General features: G+C 38.2%; 1 protein-coding gene and 1 long non-coding RNA gene across 2 annotated transcripts in view; one reads left to right on the forward strand and one right to left on the reverse strand.

Annotated features, from left to right (window-relative positions):
* SHANK2 (SH3 and multiple ankyrin repeat domains 2) overlaps positions 1-25,460 on the forward strand; it is a 254,127-nt gene that overhangs the window by 73,505 nt on the left and 155,162 nt on the right. Inside the window, exons 11-13 of the mRNA XM_026034675.1 lie at positions 3,591-3,900; positions 7,393-7,562; positions 18,767-18,880. Coding sequence (XP_025890460.1) covers positions 3,591-3,900; positions 7,393-7,562; positions 18,767-18,880 — 594 coding nt within the window. The remainder of the gene's footprint in view (positions 1-3,590; positions 3,901-7,392; positions 7,563-18,766; positions 18,881-25,460) is intronic.
* On the reverse strand, positions 21,855-25,456 carry LOC112943497. Its single transcript, XR_003248602.1, has 3 exons — positions 25,387-25,456; positions 22,088-22,197; positions 21,855-21,964 (listed from the first exon to the last, which is right to left on the reverse strand). It is a non-coding gene; the product is annotated as an uncharacterized LOC112943497 (long non-coding RNA).

Below are 25,460 nucleotides of genomic sequence, written 5' to 3' on the forward strand. Positions count from 1 at the left end.
CCCCCCCTTTTTTTTTTTCCTTCTCGTTTCCTTCCCGGCAAAGATGGTACCATGAGGGGATCGCTGCTAAAGTAACAGGGGGGAAAAATGAAGTCTTTGTTAAATGCCTTCACAAAGAAAGAAGGTAAGTGATGGCGAGCCGGCCACTTTGGCAGTGCCGGCTGCTGTTTTATTGCTCTCAGTTAATCCGAGGGTTTTGGGGGGATTAGCCATGTCCTGCAGTTTCTTTCGCAACGTGGTTTTATGGTCCGGTTAGGCAACTGTTTATGGAAGCTGGGTGTGACTTATTTTATTCATTTTAGGCTTTCTCTGAAAGGTCAGGTAGTTTTAAAAATATTTTGCTCCTTGGGAAATGCATGTGAAGACCCATGGGGAAGGGTTGTTGGTGAATTTAGTCAGTGAAAGCTTCCCAATTTCCCTTCAGACAGGGGAGATAACAGGGATAGAAATTCTGAGAGCTGCAAGAGGAACTGATGCTTCCAGGTGTGCATTGTAGGGGATATAATTTTAAACTTCACAGAAAAAAACAAATACCTGAAATCAGTTCAGATGTTCTTCATGTCCCTTTATATCATCTGTTTTTTTCCCAAATAAGTTTTAGAACAACCTTTCTTACAGCTTTTAGCATAGTGAAGTATTAGGGAAAATCCATGTCCAACAGAGTTTAAAGCATGTACGTTTGCATTTCATCATTTTGTGTTGTAGTTTTTTATTATGAAAATAATATAAATATACTGAAGAAGCAGCTAAAAAAAAAATCCACCCACTTACAGTTTGCAGATTGCTGGGGAAAAGAAACAGTTGGGTGGAATATTAATCAATTAGGGTATAGAAATGCTTATTTTTAACTCTTTCCATAAGAGATTCGTGTTAGACACCCCTCAATTTATGCAATTAGCTGTCCCCATTCATTACTTATTTTTGTATGGGGAAGGCTAATTTTGCTTGTGGCTCTCTCCCTAAAGTAGCATATTGATCACAATCCAGACCTAACTCTTAAAAGATCTTTAAAAGACCTTTTCAGCTCTGTAATGGAAAAAGAGTGAGTTGAAGCTGGTGCAGGGAGAGTGTGTGTATGCCCACATGTGGATGCACTGGCTCGCATCAGGAACGAACAGGCATGAACGTGTTCCCTCAAATGTATCAGCATAGATGTGCTCAGGAGTTCTGTGTCCACTAGCTGGGCACATCTGGGCAATGTGCCCCTCCTGCCCAAAGAGGTCCCACGACCCCCCTGAACTTGCCGCAAAATACAGATAGGGCTTAATTTTCTGCATCTGGGTTGAAGTCTTGAGAGTCTGGTGTTGAATGGTCACAATTTTAAGGTCATGAAAGAAGAAAGCAGAAAGGTCAGGTCCCATTTTTACTGAGGTCTGAGGCAAGCTCCGGTGACTCCGGAGAGCAGGACTGGCCTTTCAGACAGCAAGTCAGGGACGACAGCTCTGTTTTGTGTGTCCCCTGGCTTAGTTTAGTGACTACAGTCACTGCTCTGCTTTAGTGCATCTGGGAGATGTCCCTGCTTTGACTGAGTCATTTCCAGAGCTGTGGTCTCACTGGCAGAAACAGAGGAAAGCAGCACATCTGTGTTCCGTGCAGTAAACTGGAGGAGCTGGCTAGGTTAATTTGGGAAATAGGCACTATGAGGGTTTTTTTTTTTTTTTTTTTTTTTTTTTTAAGTTCGAGCCAACTGTGGCTTTTACCATGACATTTGGCACTTTCACGGTATATTTCCTCTCTGGAAACTTGAAAAGAATATGAAATGTGAAAAATTGGACTATCCTGAAAATTGTACAGAGTTTCTGGCAGTTTCTAACATAAATGTTGTACTCCAAAGTTGTATTCCTTTTAGCAGCTTTGAAGACTACTCCTTTATTTCAGCCTTATTTCAAATGAATTATGGACTTGAACTTAAAGCTCTTCTTTTCTATGCACGTTGTCTTCTTTTATTATTCTGATGCTTTTGAGCTATTTAGTAGAGAAAAGGCACCTTCAGACAAAGTTTTAGTTCTTCAGAAATATGAACATGTCATTTTAAGACATTCAAGATCCCAATCAATCAGAAACTGATTCTGATGAAAGTGCTATAAACCATTATTTTTCTTGCAGCTGCACCTTATTTTTGCACTTTTTTTCCCCAATTTCACTCTGTAATCTGTAGTTTTGCTGTGTTCAGCAAACAAAGGTGATATTTCAAGGCAGAACAGAAAACTTCTATGTATATTTATATTTGTATGAATTTGCACAGTATGATGGGCATATTTTGATTTTGTTGTTGATATTGAATGTGTAAACACTTATGTCACTTTATAAATGCCAGCTAATGGCGAGTCAGATAGGTAGGATGATGTTTTGTGGGGCTTATTTCCCTAGTGAAATATAACTTTAGAAAATTACAACAGCTCACTAAAGTCCTCAGAAACATGCCTGGTTGCCTCTGGTAGTGATAAATACTGTCACTTTGCAAGTGTCTCTGTGTGCAGGTTTGATTAAAGCCTGAAAGGCCTGAGCTCCCCTGAAATTAGGGGGAGTGCTTGCAGGAACTGAGGCAAACACGAGTTTTCAGGGTTGGAGCCTTTCTTCTCTTATAAAAATGAGTCGTCAGCGTCGTGACAGCTGGTGCGAGACGGCTGCCTTGTATTAGGAAACGTTCTTGTTAAGTTGTTGGAACTAAGTGACCTTCTACAGTGAGGAATGGAGACTGGGGAAATGCAGTGCCTGCTTATGCAGGCTCTCCAGCGAGTGCAGCGCTGTGCCAATAACACTGATGGAAGGACGAGCCCCCTGGTTGATGTTAGATTTCTATTGCCCTTGCGTTTGTTTTCCGTGGAGTCTGTTTGATTAGCGGGTGTATGACAGCCTTCGGATGCCGTTGCATTCCCTGCGGGACAGAGCGCGGGCCGAAGCGAACGCGCTGCCCTGAGGGAATATGTTCTATATACAACAGCGGCCGCTGCGGTACAGGTGCCTAGATTAGAAAGAGAGAAGTACCGAGGGATTCTGGCAGAGTAATACTGTTCTGCCAGGAGGAGAATGTATGTCCTCAATTTTTAACCTGGAAGAAGTGAGTAAGGTGACTGTTAACGTTAGAGGTTTCGCGTTGGGCCTGGAGCTGCGCTGGAAGAAGTTTCTGTCTGTTCGGGTGCCAGCAGGGCTGGAGCTGGGAGCTGGGCTGGAGCTGGGAGCAGGGCTGGAGCTGGGAGCATGCAGCGCACGTGCTGCCCCTCTGCCCTGTCCCATAATGTTCTGCTCCAAAACGAGGAAGTCTTAGCCGAGGTCAAGCCGTGAAACTCACATTTAGCAGGAAATATATGTTTCCCTTTTCCTAAACACTAGATGAGCTGGCCCATGCTTTCGATGTTGTCAAGGTATTCATTAAAGCCAGGAAAAAGTTTAGTGTTGTACTGTTGTTGTCAGTTTTAGTGATGTTTTTTAAGGTAAAGAAATTGCCCGGGTGTGCAGGCAAGGTAGAGTTTCTCTTTCTCTCTGTGGGAAAAGTAATGCCATATGTTGCTAACTCTTTTTATGGAGCGATGAAGACATCTAAATGGCAGAATCATCTGTGCTCACCCGGCATGTTTTCCCTTCCGCAGTGCCCTTCAGAGAGGCTCCTACCTATTCAAACCGGAGGCGGCGGGCGCCGAGCACCTTGGCCGCCCCCCGCGTCTTGCTCCGGTCCAACAGCGATAACAACCTCAACATCAACAACCTCCCCGAGTGGTCGGCCTCCTCCTCCGCCTCTTCCCACCGCAGCCTCTCGCCTCATCTGCTTCAACAGATGCAGAATAATCCTAATGGCACCGTGAAAACTGTTGGGACTTACACGCCGTCCTCGCGGAGCCGCTCGCCATCCCTCAACAGGCTGGGAGAAGATGCCAAGAGGCAGCAGCACAGGCACATCAGGTGACCCTTTGAATGTTTACTCCTAATGTCCCCGTGGTAAGAAAATACTGTGTTCCTTAGTGCTGCCTACGTGCCCATTTGGCACCCCATTTAATATAAAGGTAATGAAATCTCAGTACACTGGAATATGTCTGAAGCTGAGTGTTTTTATCGCTTTATCACTGCATGTGCCCTTCTGAAGTAGAGGGGACTAGTTCTTGAGAGTCTTTAATAGTTAAAACAACTGCTGTGTGTAATAGAAAAGTAATCCAATTCGAAGATATTTGGTGGCTGCATCTGCCAGGGCAGCCATCTGTGCTGGAGCTGCATATGAGGGGTGAAGTAGAGACTGGTGCATTTCCCTTCTGCTCAGATGAGTTCTGAACCGCAGCTGAAAAGTGAGGAATAATGACAAACTGGTGGGTAGCCTGGGGTAGGAGGCTGACTGAGGGCAAAGGTGGCTTCTGGAGGAGATGGTGATGGATGCAATGGGCTCCTCCTCTCATCATCCTTGCAGGGTTTTGCATTCCATACAGGTTTGCTGCTGTTTTTTTTGCCTCTTGAATTACAAGTGGGTTTTAGCAGGCACTCTGCAAATATCCTGCAGCTATCTCTCACTGGATAACAAATCCTGACTAATTAGTGCGATGAAGGTATTGTAGGTAATATGATGTAGGTAACAGCTGATTGTGTCTGTGTTTTGATCGCAAATGGAGGCTCCAGCTTTATAAAACCACTGTCCTGTGAATAGATAATTACAGCTTTGCTTCGAGTAGGACTTAGGAACGACTTCTGTTGAGCATGCAAGCAGTGCATCTGCAGCAGGATCATAAGGCAGGCAGGTTGAAGTGTAGGGCTGCAGAAAAGGAGGGAAGCAGAGTTGAATACTGATGGAAGGAATTGAAACTTAAGTGTCCTGATAAAAAGCATTTCATTTGTTGATCATTTAAAATACCAGGCTTTGTCTGTTTCCTTATACCAAAAGAACATCTGTTTTTCGCTGTAGGAAAAGAAAAGAGAAACAACTTGTTCCGTTGTTAAGAAACGGAGCTGTGGGTTTTCTCTTCGGTCGTTTGTAGGTGTGCTAGGGCTTTACTTGAACTTTGCAGTTAGATGAAGCTCTCTGCTGTTATTTTTCTTGGTCTTCTTCCCTCTTTAGCTGCAGGTACCCAAACTGACAGTCATTATTTGATATAGTAGAAATAATGCGGGATTTTGGAACATACTGAATTGTTTAAAAGAAAAAAAAGAAAAGTTGTCTGGACTGTAAGAATTCTTCAAGAAACTGGACTCTGAATTTCTTATGCTGTTGGTTCTACGCTGTAGAACTACTACTAGCAAACTACTACTACGTTGGAATGTGTTACAGTAGTCATGAAGAATCGGTAACTTAAGATCACATTTCCTCAGAAAGAACCATATCAGTGTAAAATTGTGTCCTCTTTAATGAGGTTCCGCATAGTTGAGGAGGTCAGTCTGCACGATGCTTTTCAAACAGTGAATGCCCTCATATTTTGCTGGCACTACCAAAGTTTTCCTTCTTTTCCAAGACTTGTTTAGCTCGAAGTGATGAAAAGTATCTTTTTGTTAACTTTCCTGGGATAATGCGCTGTGCAACTTAAAATATAAACAGCTAATGGAGTTCTGAAACTTCTTCGAAAAGCAAATACTTATTTGCTTTTGTTCAAATGACTTGCCTCTGTCCTTTCTGGGTGGGGGATAATGGATTTATTATTCTGTTATCAGCATAAGAGAAACAAAGTTTGTCCCATATCTCCTGAAATCCTCATCTCTTCCTCCTGCCTCCGTCACAGTGGGGTATGTGCTGGAGAGGAAGGATGTTTTTTAAGAAGGTATTGATGCCATGTTGCAGCTGATTTCAACATGTGAGTCTGTCTCCTGAGAAATGATCTGTTCAGTGGAGAAGTTAAATGTGCCATTCCTCCTCCTTTTTGAGTAAGAGAGGAAATGACTAAATCTGCTGTGATGAGAGTTAAATAAGATGCTGGGATGTAACATCATGTACTGCTGCTGCCTGGTTGCTAACAGATTAGGCAGCAAGTGCAGCTTGATACAGGTGGAAATTGGATGTGTAGTAAGAGTGTACATTGGCTTATGCACAGTGATGGCTTCTTCTTCACGTACAAGGAAAAAGGAATGGACAGAAAGAATGGAAAAATTGCTGTTGCTGCTTCCTATTAAACTCTGAGGACTGCATATCTATATTAACACTTGCTCCTGGTAATAAGAGTGGAACAAGATGAAAGGCAGACACAGCTCCAAATGATGAGAAGTTACTGCAGCAAAATGGAAGTGTTCCTTATAAGAAAGAGTAAGAAAGATAGATACATTTTGTTTGGATTTGTTACCAGACAGCCTCCTCTTTATCTGAGAGCTTCACTGACTTCTATTTTGGCAGGAGGTTGGTTAAAAAAAAGGCAAACACTGAGCTCCACCTTTCAGCATTTCTTTCGTTTGTAACAGTTTTGCATTCTTTGTTTGCTTTCCTAGACAGTCAGTAGACCAGTAGACTGTTGCAATACTAAACCATCATTCAACTTTTTTTTTTTTTTTTTTTTTTTTTTTTTGGTATTTTTTTTTCTTTTTTTTTTTTTTTTGGTACTTTATTTTTTTTCTAAAATCTTAAAGTGCATTCTTCTTTCTTGGAAATATTTTGTTTGTAGAAGTTCTGAAGTTTTCAGGAAAAACCTGAAGTTTTTCCATTTTTCTTAATATCTAAATAGTGGTGTATTTCATGTTTATTATCATCTCCTATATTTTTTCCACCATCTTATCTGTTTGCCTTTTCTTCACACTGGTTTTAACATTTCATTCATGTTTCATAAATTATTCACCAGTTTTCAGTAACTTATTCTCTGTTCACCCAAAGCAGATTCTGTGCTGTTTGGTGACCTACAACATATGCAGGTACACTGCTCTCAAGTCATTGGGAGAGCTACTGATTGTCATCAATAAAAGATGAACTTTTTGGAAGTATGTTAACCTTCAAAGCCGTGCCTTGTGCACTTTCCAACATAAAATCTAGCTCCAGGTCTCAGAGTAATGAACTAACTTGATTATTCAGTCCATTAAATTAATAATTCAGTTAACTTGATTGTTCAGTTAAAACTACAATATTACAAAGTTATCCTCTCACAAAAGTAGTTGTAAATACTGCAGCTTTAATGTCTTTCTGCCAAATTGTGATGCTTCTAATAATGGTGCATACACATAAACTTAAAATTCATTTGGGTCTGTGAAAGTGCTGGTTTAACTTGTAGACCTAAAAACTTCAGTCTTTCTATTTTATTATCAAATGAATATCGAACATATTTTATACAGAAAGATTTTCAACAATTGAAAGAGCATATGCAAAATGAAAAACAGTTACATGTTCTGCAGTCATAGTGAAAGATCCTGTCACTGACGTGATCACCAAAGTGATGATGAAGCAACAACTTTGTCTATTTTTTCCAACAAACTAAACTAATGTTTCTTCATTTCAATTTCCAGTGCTGGTTACAGTCCTAGTGCCAACAAGGATACGCTCTCTGTCTTGGATTATCAGGGTCCAAAACGCAAACTTTACAGTGCTGTACCTGGAAGACTTTTTATTGTCGTAAAGCCATATCAACCTCAAGGAGAAGGGGAGATTCATCTGCACAAAGGAGACAGGGTGAAAGGTGAGTACATAATTAATTCGGAATAATCATTTTCTCCAGCTAGAGGGAAATTTCATTTTGATTCCTTTTTTTCCTGTTTTAGCAAAAAGAAAATCTCTTTCACATGTTCAGTAGAACGTCTTTTACATATTTGTTCCATTACAGGATACTTCGCTCCTGATTCTATTTTGTAATCAAAACATATTCAGGTCCAATTTTATTTGTTTTCAAAATAGCATTAAAATTTAAATACATGCACTGAGAGTAGCATTGTCTTCTACACAGAACATGTAGTTTGCTTCTGCAGCCATAAAAGGACAACTCCAGAGTTTTAAAAAGCTTGTAGACGTCAGCTATCTGAGTGGCTCAGGAAGAAAGCGTTGCGGTGGCAAATCTGCCTCAGTTTCTTACCCCAAGAACAATTTGTTGGTCAAACAGAAGACGGCCCTCTTCTGAAATTTAGCACAAGTATGGGGAGTAAGTGGAGTGTACTATGAATATTTCTGGGAGAAAATATAGTGGTGCATGTGTAGTGTATAAAGAGTGAAAAATGAACGGAAAGAATGAAAAAGAATGAAAAGCAATAAATCCAGTACTGCTAAATAGAACTGTTAAACACATGAAAACCTACCTGAAACTGAAATTAGCTCTCTTGAAAATGGAAAAGTTCAAATAGTTCTTTCTGAGCCTGCAAACAATAGGTAGGAACAATTGGGAGCCATGTCTTTTGACCAGGGCTGATTCTGAAACATTTTTGTGTTTTAATAGCTTTTAACTCAAGCTTTCTGAAGCTGTAATATAGGAAGCTGCGGAGTGCTGTGCACAAGTTGAAACATATCCAAGATCCATTTTGAACACAGGATGAATGAGGGAGGTAAAACTTAGCAGAGGCAGCGTTTGCTTTAGGACTGGTAATTCTGGTCAATGGAGCACTGATCAGATAGTAAACAGTGTTTATCATCTAAAGAAAATAGTGCTCAAGAACTTTGGGAAAAGTCAATATGACCACTTGAGAAAAAAAATAAAATAAATTAGCCATACCAAGTAATGGAAGTTAGACTAATTGAGATTTAACTTGGACTAGAGTAAAATTAATAGCAGGCAAGCAAGGTTCTCAGGTTATAGAATTTTGGGGGAATGACAAATACCAACTAAAATAAAAATCATTGAAAAGAACAGAAGTCAACGTGGTTTGAGAATCAAGCATTCAGTAAAACTGCAAGTAATGAATAATACCACTTCACAAAAGCCTTCAAGTTTCAAAAGAATGGGTATGACATAGAGAAAGGTAAAGTTACACTTTAAGGCAGTTATCATGCAATGTAAAGCAGGTCAAAAGCAAATGTTACCTTTTTGTGTTTTTTTCAGAAGAATACTGGTCTTTGGGTTAAAGTGTGAAACCTGTGGGGGACGTTGTATCCCTAGACAATTGTGTTCAACTGAGCTGTTAGATTTGAAGATGAAGCAACATCTTTATTTAGAGGATATAAGATCAGTGTAAATGTTATCTTGTCCACCAGGTTCTGAAGAAAGATACAGGCAGAAAATGCTTCCCTTGAAAAAATAAGGAAATGATATGACAGATTGCTTGGGATGCTGAAGTTTTTAGGGAAATTATTATTAGCCTGCATATCTGAATAGAATTTGATGCTATCTTATTTCAAAATGTCTAAAGAAAAATGGATTTACATTTCAATGGAGTGTAAGATATCAAAAACCAAATAGTTCAGGAGACAAAATAATTGGTTCAGGTTCTTAGCAACTTTGATGGTAACTGGAAGGAGAATTGATTAGAGAGAATTAAATTAATTAGGAATTAAGAATTAGAATTAAATTGATTAGGAGAATTAAAATGCACTTAAACCAGTGTGATTAGAACTTGAGATGAATGATTTGTTCAGGGCACACTAACAAATGAATGTCAAAAAGCTGAAGCAGAAGAACTGGGGCTACACATGCCTGTTTTTATGGGTTAGGGACTCACTGTATGCGGTGTTTGGAAGAAGTGAACCATCATTGAATCCCCCATGGACTTCATTTTTTCCTCACTTTGGAAACATCTTATCCTCACATTTACAAAATGAAAAAAAGCCTCTGTCTTAGCCTCATTCATCGTTGCCACCGTTGTGTATAAAAGAGATTCTTGAATTCTTCTGGAAGATCTAAACTTACACTGGAATTCACAATGGGATTATAGCCTGTGTTCAGTTTGACCCTGCGAGGATCTCTTCTCTTGATATCACAAGCGAATAATCACAGTAAAGATGTAGCAAGACATTCATCACAAAATAGCATATTACAGAAAGGGATTGGTCGGGGATTGTTTTTATGAAGATTTTTATTTATTTATTTTTAAACTCTCTAGAGTAAGATGGAACACAGAGATGAGTTCCTAAACTCTTCATGAAAGAGCTTTCATTAAATAGAGTCTTAGATCCATCCATCCATCCATCCATCCATCCATCCATCCATCCATCCATCCATCCATCCATCCATCCTGTCTACCTACCTACATACTAGTTCAGTTGAATGATTCTGAATAACTGGATGGAGGAGGAAATATGAAACTGCAGAGGAAAATATGACTGGAAGAGATGGATTCTGTTCCCAATACTACTGTCTGATCATGAACAAATTACTTAACTTTCCTGTCCCTCAGGCGGTCACTTTGGAGACAGCAGTGGTTTAGAGACACTTAGCTGATGTGACAACAAAACAAATTAGGAAGATTTATGTTCTTTTAGTGTGAGCCCAGTAGACTCTAGCCAAAAGTGAAAGTACAAGGGGTCCTCTGCCTACGCTTTGTAATTACCAAATGAATTTTTTAGGATCCTTTCTTATTGTTACAGCACAGCAGCAGCTAAGTAGATGTGTCTATCTGTAAGCAGTTGATCAAAACTGCGTAAGTGACAATAGATCAAAGCTTGCGATACAAGGAAATTGCTCCTTTGGAGGAAGGAGCTGCGAATTGGAGAAAGCTGTGAATGGACCAGGTCCAAAGAAAATGTAAACTAAAGAAAATGGTGTTGTATTAATAGGATATTATTTAGTCTATACAAATATATCTACCTTGTTTTTGCCGGTTAGTCATACACGCTGACATCATTTATGTCTGCCACTCATGAGAGAAGGGCCATAACTGGCATAAAAATAAACCTGTTATGTTTATTTAATCTAAATAAAGCTGCCTAATCTTGCTGAAAACAGCTAGTAAGAACTAGCTGCTTTCCTCAGGAATATTTTAATTTTTTTTTTTTCGGTCTTTGTTCATTTTACATCTAAAAGTCCGGGGCCATAAATCTGGCACTGTCCAAATATTTATATATGTACTGTAATATATCTGTGAAATCTATTTTATCTTCTGCATTGCTAGATTTGATTCTCAAATAAGAGATCAAACAGCCTCTTTATAACAAAACCCAGAGCTATCAAGAGAACGTAGTGCTTCAAAGTGCTTTGTGAATGTCATGGAGATAAAGCAGTACACAAGTAGGTGGGTGTCCTTGGGAAAATTACCTAAGATTGAAATATGGCCTGACATACCTACATTACACATAGTAAAAGATCTTAGTTACTGGTACCGCTCAACAAGATGTAGACAATATTTTGTCACTTAGAAGCAAAATCATCAAAGGCTATTATCAGAAGAGGTATTAGATTAAAGCATATTTGAAATGGACGTGAATTATCCCTTATTGATGACCTAGGAGGAGAAAAATTGTGCTTGCTTGCCTAATGCAAATACCTAGAGAATGTCTGAAATCTCATGGCTCACAGTCTTACTCTTCCCGCCCCAGTCTTTGTATTACTTTGTTTTTTAGTAGCCTTTTTTTCTTTTTGCACCATGCCTCTTATTTTTTATTTTTTTTTATTTTTTTTTATATTCGGGTCTCAGAGCATACTCTAGTTTGCCGTAGTGGGTGGCCTTCAAAGGTAATTTTTATGTTTCTCTTGTTTTCATTGCCTGTCATGATATATTATGTCTCTATTTCACAGGAAAATTCTAAGTTTCTGGGATTTCTGCTGTGATTAAAGAAATTTCCTAGTGTTTTGCATTATGAAATTTTGAGACAAATATGCTCCAATTTGGCCTTTTTGTCGAGTCTTCTGAGGGACACCCTGTTCCAGCACAGTCTGCATCTCTGAAAAGAATTCACCACGACCTGGGTCTGTTCTCAGCTTATTTCTCTGGGGATTGGTGCCAGTGAAGCCGTAGCTATTCAAGCATCTGTTCTAGACAGAAAGTCAGTAGTTTTCAGCCTTAGAAATACTGACCCTTACAAAACTGCTTTTATTTCAGTGTGATCTGAGCCAGTAGGGCAATCCAAATATATTGCTAACATTTTCATTCCTTATGAAAGCTACTTGTAAGTCATTTTGGAAAAGAAAGACTATTAAACCCCTGCTGTGCCTAAAGATATTGCCAGCAGACAGAGCTTGTGGGCAGAAGCAAGTGGGTCTCCTAGGCTTTTGCACTTCTTGAATTAGTAAATAAAATATTGGAAAGGAAAGAGCTACAGAAACGCTGTTCTGTTTTTTCAACAACATTTGGTAAATTGTATGTGAATAAGTTTGGAAGCAGAATTTAATATAAGAAATTTGCAGAAACGTTTTGCTGCTGCAATTTTTACTCTTTTCATCTATAGATAAAATAATGTGAAATGGAATATTTATCTTTTTCAGATCCCCGAGTCTATTTAGCTTGCTTATTACCTCCTGACTTATCAGCTTGATTTAAATCCCGAACGTAAATAATTATGACTCATCACAGATAACAATCTAATTCATTTCTTCCACTCATTTGCATTTGTAGAACAGGAGAGAGAATTGGGCTCCTAACTTCTGTTTCGGAGTGTTGTAGCAAACACAACACCTTGCCTCCTCCCCAACAGGCTTCCTCCCTCTTTCTGAGGCTGCAAGGAGGTGATCAGGACATAAGACCATCTACAAATTCCTGCACTCGTGGTCTTAACTGTTGGCTACTTAAAGCCAGCGTCCAGCCTCCTTCGGGAGTCTGAAGCTGGCCTGAAATATTCAGGATAGTGGAGGAGCAGTAGGAACTCTGAACTGCAGACCAGCGCACTGGCATAGTCCAGCACAGTTCCAGATCTGAGCTGGCTTGAGGCCTGGTCCCGGCTTTATTCAGCTTGACCTACAGTCTGGGCATGAGTGCAGAGAAGAGCAAACTACTCTGAGCCAGTGTTCAGACAGTGCTAAAAGTTGTAAAATGATAGATTTTTGCAATGCTTGACCGGAATTTCTGTCTGAAATTCCAGTCAACTCAACTCAGAAGATTTGTTTCTTACGGTGTTTTTTCTCTCCTTTATTTGACTCTCTCCATGTTTGACTCCCAAAACGAGAGGAAAAAGGCTCACTTCATAGAAAGTTATTTCAAATGCAGAGATAAAAAAAAAAGGAAGGAAATAGGAAAGAATTGCTAAATTTGCTTCTCCACTAAAAGAAATGTCTTTAGAGCCACAGTTTGATCTGACAGCTCAGGCCAATCATACAGAATGTGCAGATTTGCAAGCTTCCCTCCAGATTGTACGTGGACCACACAAGAACATTTTCTACATGGCAGCTGGGGCTCAGTCACTTGTTTATGTGCTGGTGGCCTTAATGCCGTTGCCATCAGGGCTTTAGAAGGTTCCTTCCTTTCCAGTCTTGCGGTTGCATTGATCTCGAGTTGTATCACTGTCTCCCTCAATTACATATTTTAAAGCCAAAAAGGATTTGCCCATAAGGCAGAACAGACAGATCCTGTTCAACACAGGGTGGAGTGGTTCTCTCTCAGAAGAAAATAAGGATGGGAAAAGATGCAGAATAAAATTAAAACTAAGAGCAAGATTAAATTCTAAGCTGTGTAGTGTTTGAGCTGAGCTTGAGAGAACTGTCAGTCTACCTGCTACCTACCTGATAATATCGTTTTCTGTTTACTTGGTCAGATACAAAAGTAGATTCAACACTGATATTTTTAAAGCATTGAAATACATGCTTAGGAAAAGATGTTGCCAATACAGCTCAAGGTTAAGGACATGCATTTATGAGTTGAACCATCTTTAGGGAGTGTTTTAGGCAAAATTGTTTTCCTCATTGAAGTAGATGCTTTTTTATATGGTTATTATTAGTCACTTGAAAGCTATCTTTCAATGGATGAAGGTCTCCAAAGGCCTACTAATTTTGAAATTTGCATTAAATAGTGGATTTTTCTACAAGAGAAAAGTCTTAATTATAATATTATATAGTCCCAAGAAGACAGAAAGATCAGGTCTCTGTCTTTTGGAAAATTTAAAATATGTTTTAAAAGGGAAATGCAGAAGATAGATTGTTACAAAACTGGTTTGTATTTGCACAGAAACCTGACAGCTAAAATACAAATGAAAACTTTTTCTACATTATTAAGGAAATGACGTTTGCTATCAATAACAGAACAGTAACATATTTTGATTGCCGTTCTGATGGAAGAGATACTGTATCGTTCTCCCTTTCAACTTAAGAATGGAATTCTAAGCTTTTCTAATTTATACTGTGAGTTTTACAGGGCTTTTAGTTTACATAACCCCACCTCTCATGGAGAAATATTGAAATCATCACCTTTGCTGATCAACAGATATAATTTTGGTTTTAGTTTTGACAGTTTTTACATCAGCGTAGGGTAGCTCAGTTGCTTGATTTTTGAACATATTTTCAATTTTATTAGTATTAGGTTTTCTTTTTCTTTTTCTAATTTGTAGAAGTATTATTTTTTTAAGATAATGATGATGTCTCTCACAATTTGGGTAGCTTCTTTTCTCCTTTCTCAGAGGACTCTCTCCTTTCTCAAAGAGTGCAGTTTACATGATGAAGTTTCAGACAATGTCCTTATATAAAATATAAAAACAATGTCCTTAGTTCCATTTTCCACTTAGTTCCAATTTCACTGAAATTTTTGCGAATGAAGACAACCTGGAAAAAATTACTGATTGAATTTTCAGCTGATAATGCAAAACTATTGCAAGAAATTTAGAAATAGTATCAGCTATAAGCTGAAGGAAATACATTCTTATAGCCTGTTTCTTGACTATTGTATAATGAAGAGAGTTGTAATGGGGATGAATAAAGCCTTTTGTTGGCTTGTTTCTTTTGATTCAAGTGAATTTTTGAAAGTATATTGAGTAATTAAGCAGTTTGAGATAAATGTTATATTAAATCAGTTATATACATTGCAGAAAAAAAAGAAGTTACAAGAGTTTCAAGGGAAAAAACATTTTGGACTAAATTGGCACTACATATAATTTTGGGGGGGATTTCTGGCAAAACAGAATCTGGCTGGTATAAAATATAATACTTGTAAGATATTGAAGAAATAAGGCCCTGCTAGCTGTCTGCTTATACATATTTTTATGTTATTCAATTGTTTGGTAATTGTCCAATTTTGATTTGCAGTTTTATTCATATAATTAAACATAATTCTTGTTTTAAGCTATAGTTATGTTGTGAAAAGACATATCAGGCTTCAGGATGTTATTAGAGCCTTATTTTTACTCTTACAACATCAGATTCCTTATTGTAATTCATATTGTGTGTAAAGAGACTCTGGCCTGCTCTTGCCATAGCAACCACATCTTTTCTTTTTAATAAAAGCAAAAGGAAAAAAACATCCTTCAAATGATAAAGCCTAATTATTAATTTTGGGAAAGTTATCCTTTGATTTACCATTGTTATTCCCTTCAGAAGGGAAAATGTTGATTAGAAAATCTCTTGCTGGTACCAAATTATCCATTGTAGCATGTCTCTTAAGCACTGTTGTGAGAGGGAAAAGACAGAAATTAAGGCCTCCTTCTGAAAAGCATCCATGGGTAGGAAAGATAAATTATATTTTTGATTTATCTTGTAAGCTCCCGGTTACCCATGTTGGAATACACAAATTGTGCCCCGTTTTTATAGATGTGTGTATGTAGATGTAATATGGTTTCTCCATCCTGCTGTAGAATTTTTTAATAATAATACCACCACCTGAGATGCATGATAAAGATTCTATAAAATTTCTTATTGGTTCAAAACCTTCATCTTCCTCTTGGCCTTTACATTCTAAATCTTCTGCCGTATGTGCTTTTTCTCCATCTCATCAGCAATTAATCTCTGTCTCAGTGCATCAGCTTTATTCCTGGCCTCCCACGTTTATTTTCTGCGTTATCCGTGTGCCTCCTGCAATTCCGTCTTTTTCCCACCTTTCATGGAAGCCATAATGCCCATAATTTCCGTGACAGTGAGTCCAAAAGTCCCGTGATTATTTGTACATGTGACATGTACACAGGCTTGAACCAGACTTGTGGAGACACTTGGAGTGCTGGTAATAGGTCGCTTCCCCTCCTACCTCTTTTCTGTAGGCATTGTGTCCTCAGGCAGGTGTTAGTGTAATTCTGCTTTGCTCCAGCTATTAATAATGGGAAACGTTTTAATAATTCATGTAAAAATGGTCTAAAGTGTGGGTGTTTTTTCCTGGGAAATAATCATTTTCATCTTGAACTCAGATATATGCTTATAAAGCAGATTTCCTATTATGATTTGAAGTAGGATTTCCTCAGCTACTATAAACACATCAAATTATTCTGTGGGTGTGAAAAACCCAAATACCTTATTACAGTGCAGGTGCTTTTAAGACAGTGAAATACCTGTGTAATTCAGAGCATCAAAAGAGCAGATCTGACAGATTAATAAAATACTAAATTAGGGAGGTCATTTTCAGTTGCATAATAGTCTATATTCTCCCTGTCTTGTCAGTCGGAGGAGCCAAATGAGGACTGAGAAGCAGTACTCAAAACTCCTTAACAGAACTAGCTACTTGTAACAGGGGTCTCCAACTATCTCACATTTCACAATTTCGTTCAGCTGAATGGGATCCGAGACTTGCTTTTATTATTTTAAGGTAGGTCAATGTACAAAAGAATCCTACAATGGATATTACTATCCATATATGTTATTAACTAAGTTTTATTAACTCCTGATATATGAAGAAATGCATTCTATTGTTATATGAGTGGAAGGTGCATTGTTAAGAATATCCTGAGACTGGTGATTACCTTCTCTTTTATGTAGCATTAAGTAGTCAGATTGACTGTGCACAAGCTTTAAATATTTTCAAGAAAAACTGGAGTTTTTCAACATGTTTTTCATTAATTATGCCTCAATTTATATATATATATATATATATATTTTTTTTTTTTTACTCTCATTTGGAAGTACAGCTTCAATAGCTTCTGCTTAGCTAAACAGTATCGATAGGTATTGGGTGACTAAAAGAAATGACATGCCAAGAAGATTTTACACAGCTTAATTGTCATTGTAAAGTTGGTTTCTTCCAAGCTCAGTGCCCTCCACCATTATCCTGTAACCACCTCGGCAGGTATGAGTTTGTTCACATACGCAGTCTGTGCATTGTGAGACCCACCTGGGTGTAGGATTTTGCCATAGTGGATTTTTGTGCCAAGGCTTAACCTGAGCTGCTTACTGAAAGTGACTTACCAACACGCAATTCAGAGAAGCTGCACATGTAATTACTATAATAAAGGCCTTTAAATAAATGAATAAAATTCTTTTAAAAGTGACATCCATTAGTATGTAATAGTAATATCATAGGTAATGACAATAATGTTACAAGCTTAGTAAAGAATATTACAAATGGTATTGGGTTGTTGGTGAAGTAGGCAAACGCTGAATTACAAATGCAGTTGTACAGGTCCTGCTGAGTCAAGCCAGATTTCTTACAACTGCTTTCGTATTAGCAGGGGGTACTTTTTAGCCTACCACAGATTTGATATTCCTCTTGCTCTACTATAGTGCAGATAAGGTTCAAACTCAAAGCCACTGAGACACAGCTGTGCCACAGCTACAGCGTTCAAGCACGGTCAGGCTCCGGGACTGGGATTTTAAAGCCTGCTAAGGTGTGTTTTAAGAGTGCAAAGAGCATTTGCTTTGGAGCTCACCAAGGTAGCTCTGGGCAGGTCATTCTGCCTACATATTGCCATGCCCTGCAGAGAGATTATCCCAGGCCTGGAAAGCCAGATGCATGCGTTAGCAGAGAGATGTGCCTGGCCTAATTAGCCTTGATTTTCAGCAGGGCCCCTTGGCGGGGCTGGCTCAGCTAGAGCACAGCTGATGGGGCTGTGCTGCTCCTGCATCCTCTGGCGTAACGTGGGCAGCTCAGGGACCCTGCGCTGCACACCGTGTGTTGTACACACGGCTCCGAGGAGCCTGTGCGTGGCTCAACTACATTCCCCATCAACCTAGCTAAAAATGATAACTGTATTTTATATAGCCTGTATGGAGCGTTACATTTATGTTCTTTAATATGTATTGAACATGCTGTGGTTTGCAGGAACTTCTATAAGATTTACTTAAGCATAGTACTTTGAAGGTGTTTGGGAAGCTTTCATTATGTAATTACTCTCCAGTTGCAGTTCCAGTAAAATCATACGTTATTCTTCAAAGACTTTTTGTAATTTCTGTTACATAATTAGATTAATATCAAGATAATGAGAATGGTAATATGCATTTTTGTTTCTGTTGGTTATCTTTCTGATCACCATTGTCATTACTTTCTATGGTGAAAAATCACTGAAATATTTCAGAAGGCATCTACATTGTGTAACACACCTATTGGGACATTCAAGTGTTTGCTGTGTGCTCACACCATTAAATTCATATTACTTGACCTACATTTCGTATCTCTGGAGCTAGCCATTACATAAAACTGCGTGTTTCCTTAGCAAGTACAAAGCATTCAAGATTGTTTTTTTAATATATACACACACACACACACACGTGCATATATGTTAGTCTTGAATGTATATGTGTGTGTGTGTATTTATATATTTAAAATGGTTTCAAAGAGGGGTTTGGTTTTACAAGAGCTCAGCAGTACAATTGAATTGAATGGTCAAGACAAATTTACAGATTTACAAAAAAGGACAAATTATCCTTGATAAAAGCAGGAGTAAGAACACTGAAAAGTTTCCTTGGTGAAGGAAACTTTTGAGCAAGAAGATTTTTGGAACTGAATTCTGAATAGGACTAATGAGGAAGAGCCACATTTACAGACATATTTACATTCTGTGCCCATATTTGGGAAATTAGAATTTGGGATATTGTACAGTGTTTGCTTTTGTCGACATGTTAATTTAACCTACTATGTAAATAACCTCGGTATTTATTATCTAATGCTGCCTGTGTCTTTCTGTGTTTAGTTTTGAGCATCGGTGAAGGTGGCTTCTGGGAAGGCAGTACCCGGGGACATATAGGATGGTTTCCTGCAGACTGTGTCGAAGAAGTTCAGTGCAAACCGAATGAAATCAAACCAGGTAATCGGATCAAGTTCGTTTTGAGTTCCTAACAGGGATAAATGCAATGTATCTGGATAAGCTAAATGGCAGCCTGGATTGTAGTGCGTTCACCAGCAAAGCTTTTGTGCCACACTAGAAATTGGAGAATTAAATAAAGCTGGTCTGCTGAACAAAAAAAATAAAGATGGGTTTATTGACCAGGTTTTACTGGATTCTCTCCAGGCAAACAGTCTTTTCTTTTCGTGAGGAACTGTGCTGTGGAGTAAAGCTAAAGCACTTATGGACAAATGCATGCAGATGGTGTGTAAAGCACTAGGCTGCAGCTTGTTTTCTTAGAGCAGAGGAGCATTGCTCGTTAAACAATTAAATGGTGAAAGAAAAACTGGTCAATGATCTCCCAAACCGTATTAAAAGGTTGGACTGTATTAAAAGGTTGGACTGTATTGTTCGTGGCAATCACATTTCCTCCATTCCCTCTACTGAATTTTAGAGGAGACGCGCATGAGCAGAGCAACAATGGCAAAGGAAACAGCATTTTCCTTTATTGTACATTTGTACTGCCGTAAGTAAAGCAAGACTGATCTAAAGCAAGCAAGTCTTTACAGTTCCGATATTACACAAAAAAAAAAAAAAGAAATGTTATTTTAAGAATTATCTCAGTATGTTAGTTTAAACATTATCTAACATCTCATATTTTCTCTGCGTTTAAGAGTTAAGATATGAAGACATCCTCTGTAATTAAAAGCTCATTATAAATGAGCTCCAAGAATAAAATTACAGTTCTCCAAAAATGTGTGCAGTTTTAAATTAAATACTGAAATGTTTGGGATTTCTGAGGTGTCGATTAGGAACTTCCTGGGGCTGCACAGGCATCACATGGTAATTTATGCATAGGATCATGCATTCATGAACATTACTTGTTCATGGCAATACTTGTGTTTGTCATTATCGACTTCATAATTTGAATATATATATATGTTTTGGTATTTGTGTTGTATAAACAGGGTAGAATAGAAGGTAGAATGGAGTAGAAGGCAAGAAACAGTATAATAGCGCCAGAGTAGTAAGAAGCTGGAGATATTTAAAACACTTGATGGTTGTTTTGATTTTCTTGGCTACAAAGGAAGTTGTGGTGAACTGGAATAAAATTTGAGGGATAAGCAAAAGAAGAGGCAAAAAGATAGCTTTTATGATATGAAAACTTAATGAAAGAAAAAGTGCATGAGACATCAGGGACACTATTCTAGATAACTGAACGCTGTGAAAATGTTTTACTTAATCTTCCTCTTGCCTTTTGAGACAGAAAAAGGGACAAAAACAAATCTAATATTTGGAAGAAGTGGATTTAGGCTTTAACATAGAGAAATAATAATTGTGTAGCTTTTCAAAAGGCTTAAAACAAAGCAGAATTTAAAGGTTTGGAGCAGTTTCAACTTGGAAGTGACAAACACAGGAGCAGTGGCAAACCTAGCAGCTATTAAAAATTAGACTTAAAAAAGAGAATAACAAGTTCTTATGTGATTTCATTTGTTGTCAACATTAAGGAAGAAGGATATTATCTTGGTTGGAAAGAATGAAACGTGAGCTACTGCAGAGCTGCATGTGAAATGTTTAGAATATCCTTCAATAAAATCTTGTCTCTTCTTCAGAAAGATGTAGGCCAAGGTAAAGGAGGTCATCACAAACACCTCTCTTCTGTCAAGGACTGCAGCAGTGCATTCAATCTGCGCTGGGCATTTATGTGCCAAATAGGAAGAAAGAGCTGGGGAGAGATATTAAGTGAAGTTCTAAAATACAAAAGGAGTTTTGAGTCATCTTTAAATAAATAGAATGGTTTTGAAAAAAAGAAGGTAATCAAATCTGTTTATTATAAGTCCTTAAAGATATTTTTCACAAAATACTATAGTAAGAAAATTTAGGATATGACAAGACTATTTTGGTATGACAAGAATGTTTTCAAACAAAAATCAAGTTATTCTTTGATCATTCTAAGGAAAATGAAAATTAAGAAAAAATCGTTGCAAGGTTAGCAAAAAGATTACTGTAGCTGGAGGTGTTAAAAGAATATCAAGTGAAACATCTTACAGACTTTGTGACGTGAAACCACAAAAACTTATGCATGTGTTTGGCAAAAGAGCAGAGCTTTTACTCTAGTTTATGCCTATTGTATCAGTCTTTGAGGCTGTTTTTCTATACATACATTGTGAATAATTATGTTAACATTGGACTAAAGCATTTAAATATTCCATTTTTCCACTTCAAGGAAAAGTATAATTATATAAACACAAAATGGGAACATTTTCTATAAAACCTATGAACCTGTTCATTCACATGTTTGTTTTGTGGATTGTCATGCACAATCTGGCATTTGGTCCTGCATCCAAAAGGCAGAAATGAGGTACAGTACTTTTGTGCGTAATGTGATATGAATATGGAAATGTGAATAGGAAGTATACAAAATCCACAATGACTGCTGTATTATTATTGAAATATGGTATGGACTGGGAGCAGCTTGGCGCTGAACTGCTCTGCAGAGTTAAGGGTTCTTTCTTTTTTGCACAGGAAACACTGAAAGTGGAAGGCGAGAACTTTCTAAGCAAAAAAAACGGTCAGTGCTCCCTCTAAGTGCCAACGCAAAAGTAATTTAGAAAAAATGTGTTAAGCATGGTGGAATGATTAGAAAATAAATTAGGTCTACGGGGACTATTGAAAGGATGTCAGTGGAGAAACATCACAAACTTGTGCAAGTTGCAAGAATTTGCATCATACTTCACAAAGCAGCAGAACTTCTTATGATAATGATTTAGAAAGTAGATCAAGTTTGAATAATTGAGCTTAATAGTAGCTTGTCATTTGCGTGCTATGAATGAAAGAAAGAGAAATAGTTCTTGGAAAAAACAAACCACAATTAAACACTACATGCCCAGTAAAACTGGCGGGCAGGTGTTTCATGTCATGCTGATGCATAATCTCATCTCTTGAAGACAAGCTGAATTTCTGGAAACTTCATTGCCACCCAGACTATTCTGTAGAAGCAGGCAGTGCAGAGAGGCACCTGGTTCCTCTGATCTTCTCAAAGATGCCATGCTAGGTTGGCAAGTCCTGCTTTCCAAAAAAAAAAAGAAACTTGAGTGGCATTAATTCTGTATCCCTTCTTTAATGCTTCGTTAATTGAGTCTTTTAGGAACAGTCCCATTACTTTGCTAGGATTGATGCCAGACTTACAGGCTCTTAATTATCCAGGTTGTCTTGTTCTCATTTAGCTTTTAACAGTCGTGGCACAGTACCTGCTTTCTTTCAGTCTTTTTGTCTCAGTTTCCTCAGTAGTCCAAGATCTAATGAAAAAAAGAATAATGATAAAGTCATTAGCAGCGCTCTGCTAGGCTCCTTTGCCTACTTTTTAAAAAGTCTATACAAAGTCATTGTAATACCTCTTTTTAAAAGATGGTGGTCAGCTTTTAACCCTCTCCTATTTTATTAAATGGAAAGCATTTGTTCAGATGAGCTTAATACACCGTCTTCTTTTTTTCCCCCCCCACACAAAGAGTTTGTGTGTATTTATATAGATAGACAGATGTATTATAGCTTCTTTCTGCAGTGACAGTTTTCTTATTTTATTCACTGATGAACAAACTTCATTGTTAAATTTATTTTTATTACTAAGTATGTGAAAATATTGTGTTTTCATGATGAAATAGACTGGGTAAAAGAGTTTTCTGACAAGACAAGCTGGGTAGGTATAAAATTGAAGGCAACAGAGTGCTGTGCAATTGTGAGGCACTACAGTTAATAGACATCTTAACAGGATTTATTAGGTAAGTGCTATTGATGCTGCTCAGAGAATCACAGGTCATCGTGCATATTTGGCAGCAAGAGTTTGCATCTGCTGAAATACAGTATGTGCTGTAGCTTTGTTAAATTTTTCTGCTTATAAGAGTACAAGGTTTTTCTTTTCAGCAGTTTATTCTGCTCATCAAAATTCATTGTCCTGAAAATAGTAAAAACTCATATGTAATGTTTTCCATTGGGAAATGAAGTACAGAAAAATCCATTATCCGTAAAATCAACTGTCTCAGCAATAGATGATATAATTTTTTTCACCATACTTAAATACAGGTACTTCCATTTGCCTTTTTTTTCCTTCATCGTGGGGTATTAGTCTAACTTGAGATATTTTCAGCCAAAAGAAAAAAAAAGAGTCTTGTTTACAAGAACTGAGTTGAACTATTCCTTTAGTTTTCAAGCTACAAGCTATCTTTAATTACATTCTGCCTTTATCACATATTATTCATTCTCCCTTGTTGTTTCCCTATTTATGTGCTTGAAGAGCTCTTAGATGTAGTTCCATTTAGTGCAAAAGGTACTAAAATGAAGGCGAGTCCATCTTTTTGTAATCCTCACTTTTCTTCAAGCCTTGACCTTCTCAGTGTACTTTTTCTTGAGGTTTGTGCTCATTTTGGATGCCTGCTTTGTGGTGATTTTTCATTGGGTCGTATCTTCCATGCACTTTTCTATCCCCTGGCCTGGAGGGGTTCCTGTTTTCGGTATTTACAGCACGTTGTAGTTGCAGCACGTTGTATTTACAGCACATTTACAGCACGTTGGTTGATGGTGAGACCCAGCATCGATACCACGAGTCTTGGCCTGAACAACCACTAGAAACAGGGGAGCGTCTTTTCATTTAATTTCCTCCAGGAAGAGGCAAAAACAAACTGATGGAGGCTGCGGTGCCAGGTTGGCTCTAGCAGTTTTTGCAGGACTTACAAAGCTCACACTCCTGGCCCCAACTGCAACGTGAGTGTAGAGGCATCCGTGCTGACCTCTAGTGTCACTGGGGCTCTGGAGCAGACACAGTCTGCCGCCCATGCTGGGATTTCTTTCTCAGTATATTTCTTTCTCAGCTTGAACACTCAGTATAGCTTTTCTCCTGGCTCTCTAGCAACTTGGAAATACAGTGACAGATTTTACAGGAATAGTATAGCTCCTATACCTGTTTCTTTTTACCTAGCTAATTTTAGACAGATGCTATGGGCAGTAATTGTTGCATTCATCATCCAGTGTTCCCTCAGAATTTCATTAGTAGATCAAATTTGTGTTTATAAAATTATTAAATACACTTCAATTCCCGAAGAAAAAAATTATCTTTATTACAGATACTTACTTTTCAATGCCTTGTGCATGCACCCCATGGCATCCCAGCATGAAGCAGAAATTAACATGCTGAGGTTGTAAATCCCAAAGCCCCAGTCATCAAGATTAGAGGACATGATGGAGCACATGTTCACGTGTATGGGTTTCCTTCCCCAAGAAAATAGAGCACCCAGCTGTCCTGATGGTCTGTGCTGTCCTGACATGCACGTAGAGCACAGCCAGTACCTGTCTTGCAGGTTTTGCACAGAGGAATAAACCTGTTGCTCAGCATGGACTGGGTTGTTAATGCTCATTCATACTAGAGGCAGTGAATCTTTGCATTTCTGTTTAAGAAACTTACAGTCTTTGATCCACGTTTTCCCAGGAAGGAAATGCACTCTTCTGTCATGGTTTCTTGAAAGAATGCTCTTTCCAACCTTCCAATTTTCTTAATTTCCAATTTCCAAGTTCCAGTAAGGACTATATAAAATGATATAAGGGAGTTGGGGCACTTGCATGAAGCCATCAACCTTTTCCTTCCTGGGAGCTAGGGATCATCTGAGCTGTGACAGCCAGGGGCTACGTTTGCAAGAAAGGACCCTTTAAGTTGCTTGTGAAGTCTCTGATGAGGCTTTGTCCAGTTTTCAGGTACTGGTCGTCCGGCATACGTAAAAATTGGATTTTAAAGCCGTAGCTCTGTTCCTTCTGAAAATTCATCCAAAGCTTCAGACAGGTGTCTTGGTTTACTAGATGTGTTTCTTTTGGTGTGATAGATAGCCAGCACTTAATTGTCAGCAAGAACGCTCCCTAATCACATATAATTATGCGTGTAAAAGTCAGCACTAGAAGACTAAATTAGAAAGGATCTTTTCATCCAGCCTCTTTCCTTAATTGCCCACTTTTATAAGTGATCCAAATCAACAAAATCTTTTTTATAACTTTTCCATGTTTTGTCAGCATCAGTTCTGGGTAATTATTTCTCTAGGGAGAACTGCCAGAATAGATATTTCTAGAGATTATTCGGACACTGAAAACCTCTGCGGGGTTCCCCAGGACAGCAGGGTTGGTAAATAAAAGATATTACCCCCGCAGACCAGGACTGCAGTATAAGTTTGGATAAATGCTGCTTCTGAATGATTTCCATATAAGTATCTGTGTGTCCGTGACATGAGTCGTGGACAGGCCTGACTGTTTGACACGAGGAGCAGCAGATACAAAACGTCCCTGCAGGTAGAGAGGCTTAAACAGAGGCAGTAAGAAAATAACATACATATGAGGAAAAAAGGAAATACCTGAGGAAACATTTTCTGACTCGCGGCAGAGACAATGACTAGAATTAGGACACAGAGACATAAAATAGGCAAAAAGAAAGAAAGAAAATGCAAGATAATTACCTCATATAAGTGGGCTTATCATTGTAAAAGGTGATGTGGTATGGCTGCAAGTTCAGGCAGTTGAAAATGGATAG

Source organism: Nothoprocta perdicaria, unplaced genomic scaffold (genome assembly GCF_003342845.1).
Source record: "Nothoprocta perdicaria isolate Ctin4 unplaced genomic scaffold, notPer1 scaffold_15, whole genome shotgun sequence".
Classification (NCBI taxonomy): domain Eukaryota; kingdom Metazoa; phylum Chordata; class Aves; order Tinamiformes; family Tinamidae; genus Nothoprocta; species Nothoprocta perdicaria.